Raw genomic sequence first — 22,352 nt, forward strand, 5'->3', positions numbered from 1 at the left:
TCATCAGTTTCTTACAGGTGGGCAAACGTTTCAGATGCACCCGCGTTTGTCCCATTTCCAATTTGAAAAAAAAGCTCCTCGTTTCAAAGATAAATCAACATTTTCATTATTTAAAGTTGTTTTATTGCAAACGATATTATGGACAAAATGAACACCAACCAATATATATATATATATCGCGTTAAAACAAAGCTTTATTCGTTACTAGGCCTACTGGATCAGGTAATTAAGCCTTATCGTGTTCATTATTTCCTCTCACTAACAAACACAAAAAGGTGTATGTAGTTTGAGGTCCCTGTGGTATTATATACACTGTTTATATATTTAAATAAAGGTAATAACAGTTGTCTATACAAAATTTTGAAATGTTTGCTAAATATTATGTTCAAGTAAAGCCTTACTTTAATTAATCCCTCTAATAAAGTGGCCCTCGGAAATTCAATGAATTGTGGTTGAAGAAAGTGCTATCTTATGTTTTTATGAACGTATTTGATAAATTATTGAATAAGCTCAGAAATCGTTTCATTTCTTAAAAGGTAAATCGGAAGGTGAAAATGGTGGACATAATGTGAAAGGTTGCACCTAAATTTACCACATAATAGATAAATGTTCAACATTTGCAGCTGTTTTATGCAAATATCAGATAAACGTTCAAAGTTTGACGCTCTCGACTTTGCTTTCGTTTTGCTCTACTGCTGTGACCTCCTCATCCACTTCAACCCTCATCTTGTGATCAAGCTATAAGAAAAATAAATGCATGTTAATTAATGCACATAAGGTTCTGTAGCATAGTGACTACTATAAAGCGATTACATATGTGTTTTATATTGTATAAAAGTACTATACATGGTTACATTATCAAATTCGAAAGCCGTGGACAAAACAACCCTGGACAATAACTAAAATAGGTGTGTTCGTGGTTGTTCAACTAAAAATATTTCATTTCTGTTTTAAAAAAAAAGCAAAATCCAACATTTGAGAACACGTGAAAATGAATATTTGCGGAAACAAATATTGCTGGTGATATATATATACGATTTCACAGTATGTGTGGGTTACCTCGTTCTTGCTTTTGTGTTGCGTTGAAGAATTCCAAAATCTTCGCATAAAAGGAAACAGCAAATGGGAACTGCAATGGCTGCGTGTTCTATTCTTCCTTATACAAACTGTAAGGCATAAAAGAGAGCACCAACATGAGCGACAACACTCGTCTGTTTGTTTCAGTCAAACAAAGGAGCTAATTCGACACTTATAGCCAGAGACAGTTTTAGGGCTGGCTATATACATGTATACGCGTACTATCTCTGGCAACATGTATAACAAGTTCCATTTGAATATCTTTTATTATAGTAATGGCCGTCGTTAATGTTGTTTTCATAACAACACCACCGCCAGTGTTGCATTGATCTCATGTTTGTTATTGTTGTATACTTCTGGACATGTGGGTTAAAGCAACAATTTTGCCACTTCTGATGTTGAAACATTTACCGAAAAATTTAGTACAACATCGTCAGAAATTATTGAATACATTCAGGAAGAGAGATCATTCGTCAGAAGTTATTGAATATATTCATATTCTCGTTAATGATAAGCACATTTAAAAATGAGAATATCACCAAAACAACGACTCCTCATTTCATCAAGGACCTGAATGTGACTTAAGACAGGCTGTGGAACACGGCGTGTAAGTGTTCTTGTGCATGTAGCTACAGGTTCACGTACAATGTGAGTTGAGTTTAAAGGTAGTTTGCGAAAGTTCACTTAAAACATGTTGACTCTTTGATACTCGCATGAATCACGTTCCTCGTGCTACCAAACTTGTCAGTCGAAACGGAAGCTATATACACATACCTGATCAATTTGGTGAAAAACGGTATCACATATGTAAACGTACTCGTGCGTATATTGTTTCGCACCCTGTCATTGATTGGTGCATTAAATTGTATATACCTATGCAGAAGGTCACACTCAGCCCCACTGAGAATGTCACTATTGTGCCAACCATTCCAATGTAAACGTATGAGATGTCATACAGGGAAAATGGAACTCCGGATAGTCTGAAAATATACTTTAATTAAGGAATGATAAAATACGCTTAATTTCCATATGCCGTGGAATTTTGGCCTATCAGCCTTCGTCAGTGACACCTATTTGTGATTTGTATATTAGTAAACGAAATGACGTCATGACGTAAGTTTATTATTTAAAAATATCCAGTTCATCGTTAAAATGATTGAAACATTTATTGTAATCATGTATTTATTGAGAACTTGTGCTCATGTGGTAAAGTATTGTCTAGTTTTAAACAAGAATATCATTTCTCCCTCCCCAGATAAGTTGATCAAAATATTTGGCCGTGCAGGACTGAAATCCTTACCTTGCCCACGGGAGAGATAAAAGGGTACCCGTATGCAAAAAGAAATTAAAATACATTTTAACTATTATTTGTTTAACTGGTATGGGAGAAAAAGCATCTACCATGGCCGCTCGTGAAAGATCAGTTTATCGTTGAACCTCGGGTTGGGATGAACCTACCGTACTCTCTCCGCCTTGGAAGATGCTTATAATCCCCAGCAAATAACGTTTAAATTAATACAGTAAAATGTTATGAAGGATTTTGTCAAATCAACCTTGATGCCAATGTCGTTGTAGCCGAATTGTCGGTTGTATGATTCCCATACGTATCATGAAGCAATGAAACGTTTTTATGTAACGTAACTTCCGGAAAACATCCACTCGTGCTGATTGGAGCGGAAGTGACGTCAGGTTGTCGGTACAAAGTGGTCGTTATAGAGAGGTAAGCGGTAAAAGCAACTCCCACCACACCACCAACCAAAGCTGCCTAAATGAATTTCAGAAACAAATTCATGCTTGTTTAGTGGTGTGCGCAATGCATTTGTATTTCTCCCAACGCATCAGTCCAACAGAACAATTTGAAGAATGAAAGCTGAAGAACAATTTCGGTTCAAAGGACACTTAAAGGACTAAAAATTGAAAGTTAAACTACTTTTCTTCGGAAAAATGACGATATTGAGTAATGTGTTCCAATATCCCAGCAGACCTTATCAGCACTGATTGGTTTAACCCTACCCCAAGCACCTGCAGTATTATCACGTGATAGTTGTGTAGTAAATCTTAATACTGATATTTAATAATGGCTAAAGCTTGTTAGTATGCTTTTTTTAAAAAGTAACAAATTTAATGAAAACTACACCCAACCTTTTGGATAAAATATAATTTCGAACACTACTCCTCCAGTAACTTAGTTTTTATAATAATAACAATTTGACATACTTGAATTTCTATTTTTGACAACTATTATCACACAAGCAGTAATAATGACACGATCCATGTACAACATGGGTTTGGATTTATGAGCAAACAGTTTAGAAAAGCGATGCCAAAACGGAAGGGGGGAGGGGTGTTAAGAACGAAATGACCGTGGAACGAAACTCACCACCCAGTCAGGGAAGGGGGATGTTGCGCCAAGAAGAAACAGACCCACCGCCGGACCACCCGTTGACCCGACTGCAACCGCCGTTATCTGAAACATAGCTTCCATTTAACGAGAATGTTGTATTAAAGGAAAACGTAGAAATGTTTTCGTTTTAATTTAAATTCGAAATAATCTACATGTACTTGTCTTAAAATATTACAGAACATTTCCACATCACACGACGTATGTCGGTATCTACGGTGATTTCGAAAGATGCTGAACGTCACTGTTCAAGTTTATAAGCAACAAAGCGCCAACAACATAGTATTTACTGTGTCAAATCAATTTTAAAAAATAAGGTTTTGACCTTTGATCTGTAAGGTCAATAAAATTTATTGCTAGATTTTCATCCATATATTTGGCGGGGTGACATTTTTTTTCGTATATGCCTGTTTCGCCGTTGAATATGTGTTCATGCTTTTTCTTATTGCACAAGGGACCATAAACATGAGTTTCTAGACGAACCATGAACACGATCGTAACAATTCTTCTTTTTTACATGTGAATTTTATACATCGACACTTTAAATAGGAATAAACGCCGTTCCCGGACAGAACCGGGCCGATACGCAAAAACCGACTCTAGTTCAACATTTTTATTTGAGGGAATAAAATTTAAGGGGATGGGGGGGCGGAAAAATAGGGGGCGGGCGGGGATTTATAGGCGCCTACACCATACCTGTCCTACTGGCCCATGAAGACGTCTCAGGAGATATGCCACGCCCACCACAGCACAACCGTAGCAAAGGGCTAAAAGTAATGTTTACTTGTTATAGTAAATTGTAACATTCAAAAAAATCTGAATTACACTTGGTGCGTTTTATATTTGTTCAAGACAATGACAAATTCATATTAGAAAATATCGTTAATATAAACTTTATCAATTCTGCATATTACACCAAAAATAAAACCGTTGCTAAAATACAAGCAAGCTGTTACGGAAAATCGTGCATTGTTCATTCGTTCACTTTTAATTTATGTGATGGTGACCACGGTTACCTATAAGTTTTGCGTAAGCAGTTTTTCTTGTCTGTGTGACATTTTTCAAACAGTAGGGGAGTAGATCCTGAAGCGTGTTTGCTGTCAATGAGCTGATTCCCGACGACAAGGAACTGAGCAAGTAGAATGAACGTACTTTTATAGCTATATTATTGTAAAATTGTGTTGGATAGTGCTACTGTTTGCACATAAACATAGGGTTTTAAGGTGTGTGTTTTTTTCTAAAAAAATCCATCAGATATAATTGTTGAACACTCGTCCACATACGATAGGATATTTTCTTATACTAGTATATAATTGCCGCTATAAAAGACATTAAACAATGTAAACCTGCGCGTCAGAATTCGATTCCATGCGATTTTACCTGCGTGAGGCACTGATGTTTTACCGGAGGGAAGCACTGAGGTTTTACATGAGGGAGGCACTGAGGTTTTATCTGCGGGAGGCACTGAGGTTTTACCTGAGGGTAGCACTGAGGTTTTACCTGAGAGAGGCACTGATGATTTATCTGCGGAAGGCACTGAGCGGAAGGCACTGAGGTTTTACCTGAGGGAAGCACTGAGGCTTTACCTGAGGGAGGTTCTGAGGTTTTATCTGCGGGAGGCACTGAGGGTAGCACTTAGGTTTTACCTGAGAGAGGCACTGATGTTTTATCTGCGGAAGGCACTGAGCGGAAGGCACTGAGGTTTTGCCTGAGGAAGGCATTGAGGTTTTAGCTGCGGAAGGCTCTGAGGGTTTACCTAAGGGAGGCACTGATGTTTTACCTGAAGGAGGCTCTGAGGTTTTACCTGAGGGAGGCCATGAGGCTTTATCCGAGGGAGGCGCTGATGTTTTACTTGGGGGTGGCACTGAAGCTTTACCTGAGGGAGGCGCTGATATTTTACATGAGGGTGGCACTGAGGCTTTACCTGAGGGTGGTACTGGGGCTTTATCTGAATGAGGCACTGAGGTTTCACCTGAGGGTGGCACTGAGGTTTTACCTGAGGGAGGCGCTGATGTTTTACCTGAGGGTGGCACTGAGGTTTACCTGAGGGTGGCACTGAGGCTTTACCTGAGGGAGGCACTGAGGTTTTACCTGAGGGTGGCACTGAGGCTTTACATGAGGGAGGCGCTGATGTTTTACCTGAGGGTGGCACTAAGGTTTTACCTGAGCGAGGCACTGGGTTTTACCTGAAGGAGGCACTGAGGCTTTACCCGAGGGAGGTGCTGGTGTATAACCTGAGGATGCACTCACGCAAACCCTGAGGGTGGCACTGATGTTTTACCTGTGGGATGCACTGATGTTTTACCTGAGGGAGGCACTAAACATCGCCGCAAGAAATATCCCCGTCAGTCCAGGTGTGCTACTCAGCACGTTCATCACGAAGAATGGAACCAACTGAAATATTCCATCCAAGAAGTTACTATTTCAAATTTGGCTAGTTATTTTCACATTCCAATTGAGAGTTTATTAGTTCAAGACGTCACATAAAACGTAATAAATGAAAGTGACGTCACGTCAGATGTTGGCGTCAATTTGCGTAACAAAACTTTGAGCTTAAATCTTTGACGGTTGATTTTTTAAGTCGACGCCAACATATGATGCGACGTCATGAATGAACTACAAAATTGTCATGGCAGAGTAATTAGTAGCAATAGATTTCCATAGCATCCCACGAAATATTTTGCTGACTAATTAGCAAGAACATATTATTACCTATGTTAACTAACGCGTATTAACCTTAATGCTTCCGCCTCATTAGGCATTCATGATTGTTTTAATTATATTTCAGATAAATAAAGGCGATGCATCGTTAAAGCTGCACTCTCACAGATTTACAATTTTTACAACTTTTATTTTTTGTCTTGGAAAGAGCAAATTTTGGCGTAAATACCAACCAATGACGTATGATTGCTGACAAAAAATCAGATTGTAGATTTTCATATTTCCGTGCGGTTTAAACGGTTTAAGAAAAATGCATAAAACATCAATTGTTCAACTTAAATGTAAAAATTGCGATCTAATTTTTAGTCAGCAGTCTTATATAAATGGTGTCCATTGTTTTTCGCAAAAAAATGGCTCGTTCAAAAAGACAAAAAGTAAAAAAGTTGTCAAAACGTTCAATCTGTGAGAGTGCAGTTTTAATGTAAGTTATCCATCATTAAAACAAACAATTGCTACTGCTAAAATACAAAATCTTAAAATAGTTCAAGGTTGGCTCCAGGATTCGGCGTTCTAGGGGGCGTAACTTAGGGACGCTACCTTTGGACTTGCACCCCTCCCTCTCTCTCTCAGACACGGAATGTATTTGATTAAAGTGTTGGCAGGGAGGTTGGGGTTATCCCCATGGAAATTTAAACAATTTCTCGTCCGAAGTGGTGAATCTTGAGGGAATTTAATTAACGTTTATTTAAATGTATTATGTAAACATCAGATGGCGTGGTCAATATATTCGCGAAATTCGCAAACATTTCCACGTCGCGAACCACTTATACAGTATGTCAATATAAAAACAACAAGACATTATGTATGACCTGGTTTGGGTTTTCTATTTGCCCGCTCTCGAGAGGATCACATTGGTGGCTTGAAAAATAAGCGAACACAGAGATCCCCGTCAGTTGAAGGACCAGAATGAAAAACATTGATATAGGGATATTCAACAGAGCTGATCTGGAAAGAGAAAGTCACGAAATAAAGCACTGACCACGCCCCAATATCACATAAATACTCAAGTCAAATATTAATCTCAATAATAACCTCGAGCTCAATCTGAGATTGAGATTTGACTTAAGTATTTTCGAGATATTGGATCCAGGCGCAGTGATTACGAACAGTCTATGGGGTAAAACGAGCTCAATCTGAGATTGAAATTTGACTTAAGAATTTTCGAGATATTGGAGCCAGGCGCAATGATTACGAACAGTCTATGGTCTCAGTTCAGACTCAAGACTCATTATGGAAAAACTTCATTTCATTGTGATTTTCCTTCTATTAAAAGATTGATGCTAAAATTTGCTGAAATGTATAACTATTTGAATGTTTTAATATTGTTTCATATAAATATGATTTTTGTTTCTTCATAAAAATGCTTCTCTGAGTCTGAGTCTAGACTTGGACTTGAGAGTGTTCGTAGTCATGGCCACAGGCTTGCATATATATCTGATGAAAAATAAAATAACATTAAAGCACGTAGCGTCAATGAAGCGGAATGCTACATGTACGTGTTTTTAAACGTTGGTACTTTATTGCAAGCCGAGATTTACTTCACACGTACTGATTTAAACGAAAAATGGTCAAAAAAGCAGAATTATGCGATATCGGGGTGGTTTTAAAGTAAACCCGCACCCATCGGCTGCATTTATGGCGTGTAATAAAGGAGAAAGCCTAAACGGTGAATTATACCTTCTTTAATGGTGCAGTCACACTATAGCGTATGGCATTAACGTTGTGAGCGTACGATAAAAATTGCTCATGTACGCTCGCATACGCTGATATACGTTAGGGGTATGTTAGGCGTAAGTTGTTAACGTTCCAAGCCCGCTGACATACGTCAGTGTGCGTTCTTATACGCAGAGGCCAAATATTGTTTTTGAACATGTTAAAAAAAATCAGCGTATGCGAGCGTATAGCATATACGTTACGCATATGCTCATCATACGCTAGACATAAGCTTGATACGCTAGAGTGACGCTAAAGGTACGTTACTCATATGTCAAGTGCGCATCTCATACGATGGCATGAAAGTGGTCAGTTGAGCTGTAAATATATATAGGGTTCCACTTCCTCATCTTCGTCAGTTGTAGATCGACAGTGAGAATATGGAGGTAGCTCTTTTCCAACACCATTGCGAACTTTTAACAATTTATTATGCTCAACGAAATAGAAGACAAGGAAGAAGGAGGAGGGGAATAAGACGCCAAATCTGGGTGAGACCATGGATTGGACGACGACGTCAGTTTGGCCTGTATGACCAGCTCATGGTTGTACTCAGAAATGAGGACCAGAGATCGTTCAAAAACTTCTTGCGTATGCCCCCTGAGATGTATGATGAGCTGCTTCAGAGGGTAGGTCCAAACATCATACTAGGTACAGGCCTTCCCTAAAGCACGGTCTGAAGCTTGCATTGACTTTGCGTCATCTTGCCTCTGGAAGCGCTTATGCAAACATGCAGTATGGATGGAGGGTCCCGCATAACACCATGTCAGTCGTTGTTAGAGAGGCCAAAAGCTAAGCCATAATTGATGAGTATTTGCCTGAGGTGATGAACTGCCCCACTAATCCAGGGATGGCGTGACATATCTGTCAAATTCCTCAAAAAGTGGAACTTCCCATCTTAAGGATGCTGCCAGACTCAGCAACTCTCTTCTGCGAGGACTCGAGGATGTCATTGTCTGGATTCTGAGGTCTTTTTCTAGACGATGAATGGACAGAGTTAGGCTCCTCCAGGTCTTTCTGCATCTCAGCACATGCAGTCTCAGCTCAAACGTTACTCATAAGCTCACATACGTTATGCAAACGTTACTCATAAGCTTGCAAACGCTACCCACACGGTGATAAACGCTACACTGACGGTGACTTAAGTTGACATACGCTAACATACGTACGCAAACGTTTCTCATGCACTACCTGTACGCCGGTTATACGTTATACAAACGCTGTTCACACTGTATTCATACGTTTGTAAAGGACTGTCGTTGATAGCTCGGGGTTAAACGCTCGAAAACTGTGCGTATAAGTATTTTTTCTAAAATTTTCACACGCAATACATACGTTTCTATCATACGCTACAGTGTGACTACACCATAAGGTAAGAGATGTAACATTTCGAGCCAAAGTAGTGGTCGTGTACAACGATTAAAGACATCGTAATGAATCGTAATTGAAAAATGAAAAAGTGGCGCGGCACTGCTTAAATGGTTAAATGGTTAAATGGATGTCGGCCAGGCTATGTGCACGTCACCTTGGCTCTTTTGCAACGCCGAAGTTTATCAAACCCAAGTGGGCTCAGAGCCTTCAAACAAATTAGGAATAAACTGGGACATATCGTATATTGCACAAACCTTTCAGCGTCTTTTTGAATTTTAATCGACGAAATCCGTTGAATGGATGACTGCCCAAAGAAGTTAGGTAGACTGTTAAACAACCCGTTGATGATGCATCCCCATACCGTGTGTCGTACCCGGGGATCGCCACTTATACTGTTCAAAAGTTGAAATGATTTAGTAGAACTATTTCGTCAAAATGTAGAACAGATGCATTACATGAATACATTTTGGTAAACTTATTTTTTTTATTTACATAAATAGTTCACAAAGAAATATATAAAGCAAACAATGGGTAATCCATACCTCTTCACACCGTAGATAGAACATAATTATTTTGAAGCAATTAGGCTTACAATCTAAAATGTAAAATTTACAGTCAAAGCCCGTTGGCTCGAACTCCCAGGGACTGGCAAAAATACCTCAATCCTCGTGAAATTGAAGCCAAACGGAAATGCCTACCATCAGTATACAGAAATCGGTTCTTATATTCATTTCGAGCTAACAAGGAAATCGAGCCAAGCGAGTTCGAGCCCACAGGGTTCGACTGTAGTCCGTTTGTATCATTTATTATCCACCAAAACATCACACAAGTAAGGCTCACCGTCTCACAACGTAAGGTAGCTTACTCCACAAAGAGTAATTTAATTAAATCAACAATCCTTACTGTCTAAAAATATATAATTTTCTTACATGTCAAATCTGATTCGTTTTCCTTCGTCAGCCAGACTGAATATCTTAGAAAGGCTGCCTATTTCTACGCCAGCCTGTTTATAAAATGCAAACATATAAATTATCGCGTGTATATCGTTTGATAAACTACAAATAGTTATTCTCCAGTAAAGGGGTGGTTGAACCAAAATGTTGAAATAGCAGTCTCATTTAGGGTTTCAATGCGATGTATGCAAAACCGATAATGCCATAAAACCGATAATGCCAGAAAACCGATAGTGTCACAAAACCGATAATCCCACAAAACCGATAATGCCGAAGTATGGACAACTTGCTGTAAGCTTTACACAATATTTGAACATCAACGACAGTGTAAGATATGTGAATTCCGGACCAAAAGTGATCTATATTTGACCAAAGGAACACAAAACCTACCATTATCAACACCACCGTGATGCCGCCATACAGCATCATAAACTGAAACACATCTGTCCAAATTACAGACCGCATTCCACCCTGAAATAATTTTACTGATAATATACTTTCATTCTTACTCTTTCACTCGTTCAGACTATTCGATTATTTCATTTTTTTTTCATAATAGCTAGTTGAATCCTTTGTTCGAAACACCTGTCGTAACATCGTATTACATTTGTAGTTCAACGACTTACGATGGCCGTGTAAATGGTTCCGACGGCCCCCATAACAACTATCGACAACCACAGCGGGATGTTGACCACTATAAAAATATTAATGTGCTATATTATGGATGTATTCATAATGATAGCATATATACACATATTGAGTTTACGAGCAGTTACACAATACATGGCACGGTTTAGGTGAAAGACATTTTAATTCATGCATACCATTAAGGCGTTGCTTTAAATGATATTCGAGAAAAGATATATTGACCCTACCTGCCTCTTACCCTAATGCGGGGGCATATTAATCCTACCTGCCATGACATCTAGAGTGGCCCCACAGCTCTGAATATTGGATATGGTTTCATTTCTCTAGTCTTAACTACAGTTGTAATTTAGATATTGCGTTGTATCTTAAAAAACATTTACGTGTAAGAATGGTATTTTTTCGAGAATGGGCAAGACTCGCGATCAGTTCATTGACAAGAAAGTGTTGTGAGAACAGGACTTTTCGCCCACTATATGAATTTATATTTCTAATATATATATGAACTGACCACTTTGTTGTCGATGCCCAACTATTGCCACACTATTTAATTATTGAAACTTCTTCAAGACCAGAGAGCGCGTTGACATTACTTGTTTTCCCTACATGTTTTTTAAGTGTTCATGTTCATATACAGAGAGGGTTACTATGGTTTATTTTTTTAAACAAACAATTAAAATAATAATAATATAAAGGTTGTTTTTTGTTGTTGTTTTTTCGTTTCCATTTTAATATGTATGTGCGGGATAAAAATACATAGTATACTTTCTATACCCAGTTACGTAGCTCCTGGTCCAATGCATTCTCTTTTTTATCAATGGGTCGTAACAAAATGTACTTTCAAAACTTAAATATCTTTAAGTGAATGAATGGACTAGGGCTAGGATCAAAAACTGTTTTTCCTATCAATGAACCTGGACCAGAAGCGTTATATTACAACACCGTCACCAAGCATAGCATGTAATATCATCATGGACCTCTAATAGTGCTATGGATGTAACAGTTTAAATCGGTAGAATTGTTAACTAAAAATGTCTCTATACAGTTTATACCGATATTGTTTTTTCTCTCTTGACTACTTCGGCCGAACAATTTTTTAACAGTGATCATTTATACTGGACTATCAAGACATCTATATACATATGTAGCCTCTGGTCCAGTAATGCTCTATTTCCGTATGCATACTTTCATACAATGTATTTAGACCAGAAGCGTTATTAAAACAACACCATCACCTTGCATAGCATATAACATGTATCATCCTGGACTTCTACTGGTACTACGGTTGTGTACGAGTTTTATTTAGAACAATTGATAGGTCCTTGAGCCTTTATAAAAAATTTCGATACTGGTTTCTTTTTTTACTATTCCGGGCGCAAATTAATTTGGTTTCGTTTGGCGTTGTGGTGACTTGCATTTAAAGGTTTCTAGTAAGATCTATGTGTTACATCATACTCTGTAATACCTCATCCTTTCATGTGAAAACGAAAGAAGAAAAGAAGAGAAATGTTTCGTCACCACAACGTAGATTATACATCTTTAAAATAATTACTATAATAAGTAATGAAAATCCATATTTTACGCGTTCATTTCATAACTCCGGAGATGGAGTGTTTGTTTTCCGGGCTCGGTAATGTTGGAAAGTCGATCATTATATCGTTCTTGATATCATGCAGAAGTCCATGGCGTCCTTTTCGTATATTTTCAAACAGTAAAATACACATATACATATACAAATAAACTAAAGTGTTAATTTATTTATATTCAGAGAGCAATCATCGTATTACCACCCTTTTGCAAAGGGTCCAGATAGTGGTTCTCGGCGTATACAATGATCGTGCTCGTTATTTTAGGTTAACTTTGAAGTCTTTGATCGTGCCTTTTTCCCTTCTTTTTATTTTAGTTTATAAATGTTTTTTACTATTTTATATTGTGAGGTTGTTTTTTTTAAATTTATTTGTATTCGGAGAGCAGTCATTGTATTACCACCCTTTTGTAAAGGGTCCAGATAGTGGTTCTCGGCGTATACAATGATCGTGCTCGTTATTTTAAGTTTACATTAAATTCATTACTCGTGCGTGTTTTTCTTTTTCCTTTAGTTTATTTCTGTTTTTTGTTATTTTATTTTTTTTAATTTTGGTTTGATTTGTGTTGTGAACCTTCTCAGATAAGGCAGTCATTGTATTACCACCCTTTGATTAGGGCCCAATTCAGTGGTTCTCGGCGTATACAATGATTGTGCCTTTTTTTGCTCTTTTAAATTTAGTTTGATTAGTGTTATGAACCTAATCAGAAATATATTTATAGTTAAAGCAGTCATTGTATTACCACCTTTTGATAAGGGTCCTGATAGTGGTTCTCGGCGTATACAATGATCGTGCTGGTTTATTTTAAGTGTATTACTTGATTATAGCTGCAAATTTGACATTTCGCGTGTCTGTACTGGGCATGGATCATTTGAAATTGTTATATTTTGTGTGAATTTGTTGATTTATTAGTGTTATGAACTTGCTCAGAACCCTGTTCCTAACATATCATATTTTATGTGGTATTAAATCTTGTTTAGGTATTTGATTTCCGACAGGTATGCAAATACTGCCCCTCTTACCTTCTCTGTAATATCAGATGCGGGAAAAAGCAGGTGATACCTATCAATTACTGGCATATTTAGTTTTAGAAGTTCTGTTTTGAAGTGTTCCCGTTGATCCTTATATGATGGGCATTTGAAAAAAATATGGTGAAATGTTTCTTTGTCACCGCATTGTGTACAACAGTCAGTATTTGCATAGTTTTCAGCAGCAAGCATGCTCGTTCCTAATCGTAATCGTGTAAAGACTTTATCTTTAAGTGTATTTGTACTGTATGTTTTGATTGTGGTGTTAATTTCCCCATATTCAAAATTGTGCTCAAGTTTATATACTTCAAAGTCTCTTACAAATTTGTTTTTTGTTAGTTTCTTTATCCAGCTGTATGCTTCGGGGACGCTTAATTTGATGTTTGTTCGTGAACCTTGCCTTGATGCTTGTTTTGCAATTTTATCAGCAATTTTATTTCCTAAGATGTCTATGTGACTAGGAATCCAGACAAATGTAATTGACACCCCTAGATTATGAAGCACTGTAGTATTATTAAGTATTTGCTGCAAAATTTCTGGCCGTGACCTGGAAAAGCATGCTTTCATTGACATGAGGGCACTTAATGAGTCTGATAATATTGTTACAGTGTTGTGTATATTGTTTGCTTCTACTTGCTGGAGGAGCATTTTAAGTGCTAGGTCTATTGCCGCAAGTTCACAAGAGTAGATAGATAGCCTAAAGTCGAATTTTAGCCCACAATCAAAAAGGGGGTTGTTATCTTGAGAAAAGCCTACTACCCCGGCCCCGGCCAGATGGAGAGTAGGGTCTTAGCTTCCATCCGTGAAAACCTGCCATGAGTTGTTGTATTTGCTATTTATATGATTATTTACTATTTGACGGTTAATGTTAGGGTCCTCTTTCTTGTCTATAACTTTTGTTAAGGATAAGTCTATATTGAGTTCTCGTTTATTGATTAGGTTTAAGAAATGAGGTTGGGCTATTTTGTCCTTTGTGAGAGAGCATGCCTCCACTTGTGGTTGTACTATCTGGCTGTATGGCATTTTAAAGTGTTTTAGTTTGTTGGCTTTGTGTGCAAAGATAGGGTCAATGCTACATTTGTTATTGATTGGTAGGTCATTTCCTTGACGTGAGGATCTAACCCAATATTTTAACATATTTATTTCTCTTTGGTAGTTCAGAGGGAGTTCACCACATTCTGCTTGCAGTGCTATTGTACGTGTACTTCGATAAGCGCCTGTTACTATCCTTAAAGCTTTATTTTGTATGATTTGTAGTTGTTTTAATTTGTCATATGTAGCAGAGTTATAAACTATACTTCCATAGTCTAGTGTTGATTGGATAAGTGATTGATAGATTGTATAAAGACACTTTTTGTCTGTCCCCCATTCCTTTCCTTTGATAGTTCTAAGGAGGTTAAGATCCTTTTCACACAGGGCAATAAGTGAGTTTATGTGTAAGTCCCATTTTAGGTATTTATTGAATGTTAGTCCTAAGAATGTAGCTTTTTCTGTATAGGTTAATGTTTGATTACATAATTTTAGCTGTGGGCAGTTTGGAGCGCATTCTGGAGGTTTTACTCTCTGTTTGTGTACTAAAAGTACCTGCGTTTTACTGGGGTTTATTTTAAATCCTAGGTTTTCACTCCATATCTCAATGTTATTAAGTATTGAGTATGTTGGATATTTTTAACTGCTATTTCAGGTTTTTTAGACACTGTCCATATCGCCCCATCATCTACAAACTGAGATAGTTCACTTTGGTAGGCAGGGTTTTGGATTTCTGAGTTGCTTTTTTCAATTGTGTCTCTCAATATATTCATGAAAAGTGAGAAAATGATTGGTGATAAGACACTGCCCTGTGGACAGCCATTAACTGTTTCTATGGTTTCTGAGTACTCCCCTTTTAGTAATACTTTTATTTTCCTGGATTTGATGAATGTGAGCATGTTTCCTCTTATTCCTATTTTATGTAGGTATGTTAGAGCTCCTTGGCCCCATAGTTTATCAAATGCTGAGCTTAGGTCCAAAAATACTGCTACTAGGTATTTGTTGTCAAGTTGTGCTCTTTTACAATCATGTTCTAGTCTGACTAGATTGTCTTCACACGAATGATTGGCTCTGCAACCTGATTAAAATTTTGATATCAGTTTGTTTGTTTCAAGAAAGTTACATAACCTAGGTTTAATCATTTTTTGCATTAATTTAGTAAAAGTTGATGTAAGTGAGATTGGCCGGTATGATGCGGGATCATATTTAGGTTTATTTGGTTTCAGGATAGGGATGATTACGGCCTCACTCCATGACTCTGGTGTTGAACCTGATTTCCAGGATTGGTTAAAGAGACATAGAAGTGTTTGTTTTGCCGGTGTTGGTAGTTTTTTTTAGAATTTCATAATGTATCCAATCTTCCCCAGGTGCGCCACTTTTACAATTAGCAAGTGCCCTGTTGAGTTCAATCACACTAAAATCTGCTTTATACTCAATATCTATCTGCCTCTAACCCTAATGCCGGGGTATATTGATCCTACCTGCCTCTAAAGCGGGGGCATATTGATCCTACCTGTCGCTAAACCTGGGGCATATTGATCATACCTGCCTCTAACACTAATGCGGGGGCATATTGATCCTACCTGCTTCTAGCCCTAATGCGGGGGCATATTAATTCTACCTGCCGCTAAAGCGGGGGTAAATTGAGCCTACCTGCCTCTAACCCTAATGCGAGGGCATATTTATCCTACCTGCCTCTAACCCTAACGCGGGGGCATATTGATCCAACCTACCTCTAAAGCGGGGCAATATTGATCCTATCTGCCTCTATCTCGGAAGCATATTGATCCTACTTGTCCCTAACGCTGGGGCATATTGATCCTACCTGCCTCTAACGCTGGGGCATATTGATCCTACCTGCCTCTAACGCGGGGGCATATTGATCCAACCTACCTCTAAAGCGTGGCAATATTGATCCTATCTGCCTCTATCTCGGGGGCATATTGATCCTACTTGTCCCTAACGCTGGGGCATATTGATCCTACCTGCCTCTAACGCGGGGGTATATTGATTCTACCTGCCTCTAACACAATTACGGGGGCATATTAGTCCTACTTGCCTCTGACGCTAGTGCGGGGGTATAATGATCCTTCCTGTCTCTAACGCTAGTGTGGGGTGTATTGATTCTACCTGCCTCTAACGCTAGTGCGGGGTATATTGATCTTACCTGCTTCTAACGCTAGTGTGGGGGCATATTGATCCTACCTGCCCCTAACGCTTATTCGGGGGTATATTGATCCTACCTGCCTCTAACGCTAGTGCGGGGGCATATTGATCCTACCTGCCTCTAACGCTAGTGCGAAGACATATTGATCCTACCTGCCTCTAACGCTAGTGCGAGGGCATATTGATCCTACCTGCCTCTAACGCTAGTGCGGGGGCATATTGATTCTACCTTTCTCTAACGCTAGTGCAGGGTATATTGATCCTATCTGCCTCTAACGCTAGTGCGGGGGTATATTGATCCTACCTTTCTCTAACGCTAGTGCGGGGTATATTGATCCTATCTGCCTCTAACGCTAGCGCGGGGGTATATTGATCATACCTGCCTCTAATGCTTGTACGGGGGTATATTGATCCTACCTGCCTCTAACACTAGTTCGGGGGTATATTGATCATACCTGCCTCTAACGCTAGTGTGGGGGCATATTGATCCTACCTGCCGCTAACACTAACGCGAGGGCATATTGATCCTTCCTGCCTCTAACGCTTATTCGGGGGCATAATTATTGATCCTACCTGCATCTAACGCTAGTGCGGGGGCATATTGATCCTACCTGCCTCTAACGCTAGCGCGGGGGTATATTGATCCTACCTGCCTCTAACGCTAGTGCGGGGTATATTGATCCTACCTGCCTCTAACGCTAGTGCGGGGGTATATTGATCCGGTCTGCCTCTAACGCTAGTGCGGGGGTATATTGATCCTACCTGCCTCTAACGCTAGTGTGGGGGAATATTGATCCTGTCTGCCTCTAACGCGAGTGCGGGGGTATATTGATCCTACCTGCCTCTAACACTAGTGCGGGGTATATTGATCCGGTCTGCCTCTAACGCTAGTGCGGGGGTATATTGATCCTACCTGCCTCTAACGCTATTGCGGGGGTGTATTGATCCTACCTGCCTCTAACGCTAGTGTGGGGGTATATTGATCCTACCTGCCTCTAACGCGAGTGTGGGGGGATATTGATCCTGTCTGCCTCTAACGCGAGTGCGGGGGAATATTGATCCTACCTGCCTCTAACGCTAGTGCGGGGGTATATTGATCCTACCTGCCTCTAACGCTATTGCGGGGGTGTATTGATCCTACCTGCCTCTAACGCTAGTGTGGGGGTATATTGATCCTACCTGCCTCTAACGCGAGTGTGGGGGAATATTGATCCTGTCTGCCTCTAACGCGAGTGCGGGGGAATATTGATCCTACCTGCCTCTAACGCGAGTGTGGGGGAATATTGATCCTGTCTGCCTCTAACGCGAGTGCGGGGGTATATTGATCCTACCTGCCTCTAACACTAGTGCGGGGTATATTGATCCGGTCTGCCTCTAACGCTAGTACGGGGATATATTGATCATACCTGCCTCTAACGTGGGGATATATAGTCCCTACCTGCCTCTAACGCTAGTGCGGGGGTATATTGATCCTATCTGCCTCTAACGCTATTGCGGGGGTGTATTGATCCTACCTGCCTCTAACGCTAGTGTGGGGGTATATTGATCCTACCTGCCTCTAACGCGAGTGCGAGGGTATATTGATCCTACCTGCCTCTAACGCTAGTGTGGGGGTATATTGATCCTGTCTGCCTCTAACGCGAGTCCGGGGGTATATTGATCCTACCTGCCTCTAACGCTAGTGTGGGGGTATATTGATCCTGTCTGCCTCTAACGCTAGTTCGGGGGTGTATTGATACTGTCTGCCTCTAACGCGAGTGCGGGGGTATATTGATCCTACCTGCCTCTAACGCTAGTGTGGGGATATATTGATCCTACCTGCCTCTAACACTAGTGCGGGGGTATAATGATCCTACCTGCCTCTAACGCTAGTGCGGGGGTATATTGATCCTATCTGCCTCTAACGCTAGTGCGGGGGTGTATTGATCCTACCTGCCTCTAACACTTGTGCGGGGGTATATTGATCCTACCTGCCTCTAACGCTAGTGCGGGGGTATAATGATCCTACCTGCCTCTAACACTAGTGCGGGGCATATTGATCCTGCCTGCCTCTAACGCTAGTGCGGGGGTATATTGATCCTACCTGCCTCTAACACTAGTGCGGGAGTATATTGATGCTACCTGCCTACCTGCCTCTAACGCTAGTGCGGGGGTATATTGATCCTACCTGCCTCTAACGCTAGTGCGGGGGTATATTGATCCTACCTGCCTCTAACGCTAGTGCGGGGGTATAATGATCCTACCTGCCTCTAACGCTAGTGCGGGGGTATATTGATCCTACCTGCCTCTAACGCTAGTGCGGGGGTATATTGATCCTACCTTCTTCTAACGCTAATGCGGGGGTTTATTGATCCTACCTGCCTCTAACGCTAGTGCGGGGGTAAAAAGAACAATACTGATGTACAGCAACTGAAAATGAATAAAAATGGAGGTCTTGATCGTAATCGGAGTAGACTCAATTCGTAGACATATACCACTTATATCATAACGTATTTAAAAATTTTCTCGTGTGAGTTAATTAGTATGCATATTGGCAATTATTATAATATGATTTCGAATTTTCCAGTAGTAATCGATTTATACTCATGGTCACACGGACGAAGTGTTAAAGTATAACCGATGTTTTGCCATTAATAGAAAGTTTTTATTGGAATACTTTCACAACATCTACAATAAATCTTGAAATCTAATGGCTCAAGACTGTTATGGATCTTATCCGCCGACACCTTATACAAACATAAGAACACTTACTGTCTGCAGCATACCAAGCACAGTTGCCAATAACTGGACAGCCCGGGACTCGAACCGTAGGTACAGGTACTGCCATAGAAAGAGTGAGATAGGGACATGATGAAACTGTGTGTTATGTTGCCATGTACGACACCATAGGAGATGCAATTTCGTGTAAAACATCGGACTTTAAAGCTGCAATCTCACAGATTTACCGTTTTGACAACTATTTTATTTTTTGTCTAGGGATGAGCATTTATTTTTTTGGTAAATATCTACAAACCAGTGTTATAAGACAAAAGATCAGATCGCAGTTATTTTTTTAAATTAACTCATTCTAAGACCAAAAAATATGTATAAGGTCGTCAAAACATTCAATCTGTGGGAGTGCAGCTTTAATACTACATTTAATGCAAACATAAGGTTACCGTTGGCGTTTTACATACGAAAGTGTGCTGTTCTTTAAACATTTACACACATATTATTGTTGTATTGTATATAATTTACATGTTCAAAGAATTATTTTTTTCTCATTCTTGTTAGTTATGTTTTTTGATGAAGACGAACTAATCCTAATGTGTTATCTAATGTCTACCTCGTAGGAGCTGGTCAGTTTCAGTGGATGCATGAGAGGTACAATTGCAAACGCCTGGAAGATCGTTGCCATGATAAACCCAATGTCACCATACGTTCCCATAGTGTGGTACATGTATATTTCTGCAGACGTCCCCATAATTGAAATGGCCGACTGTAAATAACAAAAACAAGTTGTATGCCGTTGCCTGGCCAATGCGATATGAAGATATCCAAGACGGAGTATTAAATTCTTACCTATTCCCTCAAATAACGGTTGGTGGAGTTAATTGAACTGAACGAAATGTGCTGTTTGAAAAGTATCAGTAGTTTTTAATTTGCATTAGGTGAGAAAATATATAATTATGTTTTAAATTAACACTTTAAAACTTATTGTACGAGCAAATACTGTAATACAGTTAGTATAATGTAACCTGGAACGTGACGGCTAGCGAAATGGCAACCGGAAGTAAATGCATTCTCCTCCCTCCGAGAAGATACTCTTCAGTGGTTCGCTGTTTCGTGCATAGTCCGTAGTAAAACCCAATCAGCGAAGAGATACCGACAAATATCGCCATCACAACATAATCCGCAACATTTAGACCCTGAGTTGCCATGTTTCGCCTGTTTATGCCCCCTTTTCAATTTTAAGATCACTGTAATTCAACAATTATTTTCATTTTGGTAGTAATTATTAGACCTTAAACACATAGAAAGGGTCGGTTGGATTTTATTATGATTAGATTTGATTTTTGTAATATTTTTACGTATACATTGTATGTAAATTTTAGACATTTCTTTCAAACATTTGATGAACTAACGTGTGGTGCAGGGTGTTGACAGTGTGGCACTTTCTGTTACTCTCAGCGAAATGTCTCGAATAAATAAATATTGTTTCCCTCATTATTTTTAGGCTTCACAAAGATCTCTTTTCCAGAAAAAAACTTATGCTATGAATCTTTATAACGCACGACAGTGTTATTTTGTCCGCATGAGTTACGCAAGATACTAGATACAATAAATTTTTAAATAGTTAAACGGTCGGGTATACGTTAACAAGAAACATTAGCTCAATGAGCTATTTTCCAAAAATATAATCAAATATTCATATGCCTCTTCACAATGTCATCGTTAGATCGTTATCTACTGGACTTGTCCCTGTAGTTTCCACTGGATTACCTGTATCATGCATACAGCATTATGGAAAAAGTTTCGACGATTGTAGAAATTACCTTATATATTGGCGACACAGATCTACTTCTAGTCACTGGGCTAGAGCTCTTTAGATTCCGCACGTATTTGATGAATGAAAATATTCATTGCAAAAAATATTTCAAATTATAAGTTTAATAAATATCCAAACAGAAGTCAAACTCTATCATTCACATATACAGTGCTCAAAGTGTATAGGCAGCTATGTAAAATTATATAAACCCTGATATGAACGCAATATCATGCGTCCTTAAGATTACACTAGCGGATGCAGTGGAAGGCGCAACCGGCGCCCCTCTCCCACCCCTTAATTAACAAAAACATGTTTACTTTTTTTTATTTCGATATAGGAGGAAAAAAATATTTAAATACGCTCAAAATGCACCATTTCGGACTAGAAATTGTCAAAGTTTTCTTGGGGAAAATCCATCTTTCAGCACAACTCATTTAGGTTTTGTGGGGAAGGGCGCAAGTCAAAGGGTTTCGCCCCTAACTTACGCCCCCTTTAACGTCAAATTCTGGATCCGCCCCTGCATCATATCAGTGTATGCATATCAGTGTGATTTAGATAGTTGTCTGCCTGTCGACAAAAAATTCCAGGCGCACTAACTAGATGTTATTTACCTAACTGTTTTCTTCCTTAACTTGAAAGGTCGCCCCGTACTCCGTCCACAGTCTATGTAATATGTTTTAGGTCATTCGATATCATTGAATATCAAAAGTAATTAATAACAAGTATCACTAAGTAGAAATAGGAAACACCAGCCCAAGCCCCTGGGACGGACACCCAACAATAGTTTAACGACACATGTTTTTGGTAGATCGAGACGACTTGGAAATTGATCTATATCCTTTGTGCGTACACATGTTTCACCATGTTTAAATCATAGCCGTATAAGAAGGGACAGTCAGTTTCCCCTCCCCCAACATCATTTCAATGGTTGGGGATGTGTTTGGGTGTTGACCAGTTTTTTTTTAAAGAAAAATTTCAATTGAAGTAGGGTGTCACCTATGTCTGGCTAATGACCTTACATGTGAAATTATTTCATAATCAGGATTGGCCATGTCTGACAATATACTTCTTTTAAAGATTTTACTATCATCGTAAAGGTTAAAAAAAGCGCTGGTAGTTATCATGTGTTTGAACGTT

The 22,352-nt window shown here is 39.2% G+C and overlaps 1 protein-coding gene across 1 annotated transcript; it reads right to left on the bottom strand.

Moving 5' to 3' along the window:
* Nucleotides 1-2,746: 2,746 nt before the first annotated feature.
* On the bottom strand, nt 2,747-21,313 carry LOC128208467 (sodium-dependent multivitamin transporter-like; the record flags this gene model as incomplete). The annotated part of the gene is made up of 15 exons (XM_052912031.1): nt 21,223-21,313; nt 20,425-20,646; nt 20,013-20,165; nt 19,439-19,507; nt 19,045-19,096; nt 10,860-10,927; nt 10,624-10,704; nt 10,210-10,283; nt 9,535-9,672; nt 7,009-7,144; nt 5,784-5,872; nt 4,495-4,607; nt 4,175-4,245; nt 3,458-3,544; nt 2,747-2,842 (listed from the first exon to the last, which is right to left on the bottom strand). Coding segments are annotated over exons 2-15 (1,410 nt in total), but the record flags the coding sequence as incomplete, so codon positions are not given.
* Between the last annotated feature and the right edge of the window lie 1,039 nt (nt 21,314-22,352).

The sequence above is a fragment of the Mya arenaria genome, chromosome 11, assembly GCF_026914265.1.
Source record: "Mya arenaria isolate MELC-2E11 chromosome 11, ASM2691426v1".
In the NCBI taxonomy this organism is placed as follows: Eukaryota; Metazoa; Mollusca; class Bivalvia; order Myida; family Myidae; genus Mya; species Mya arenaria.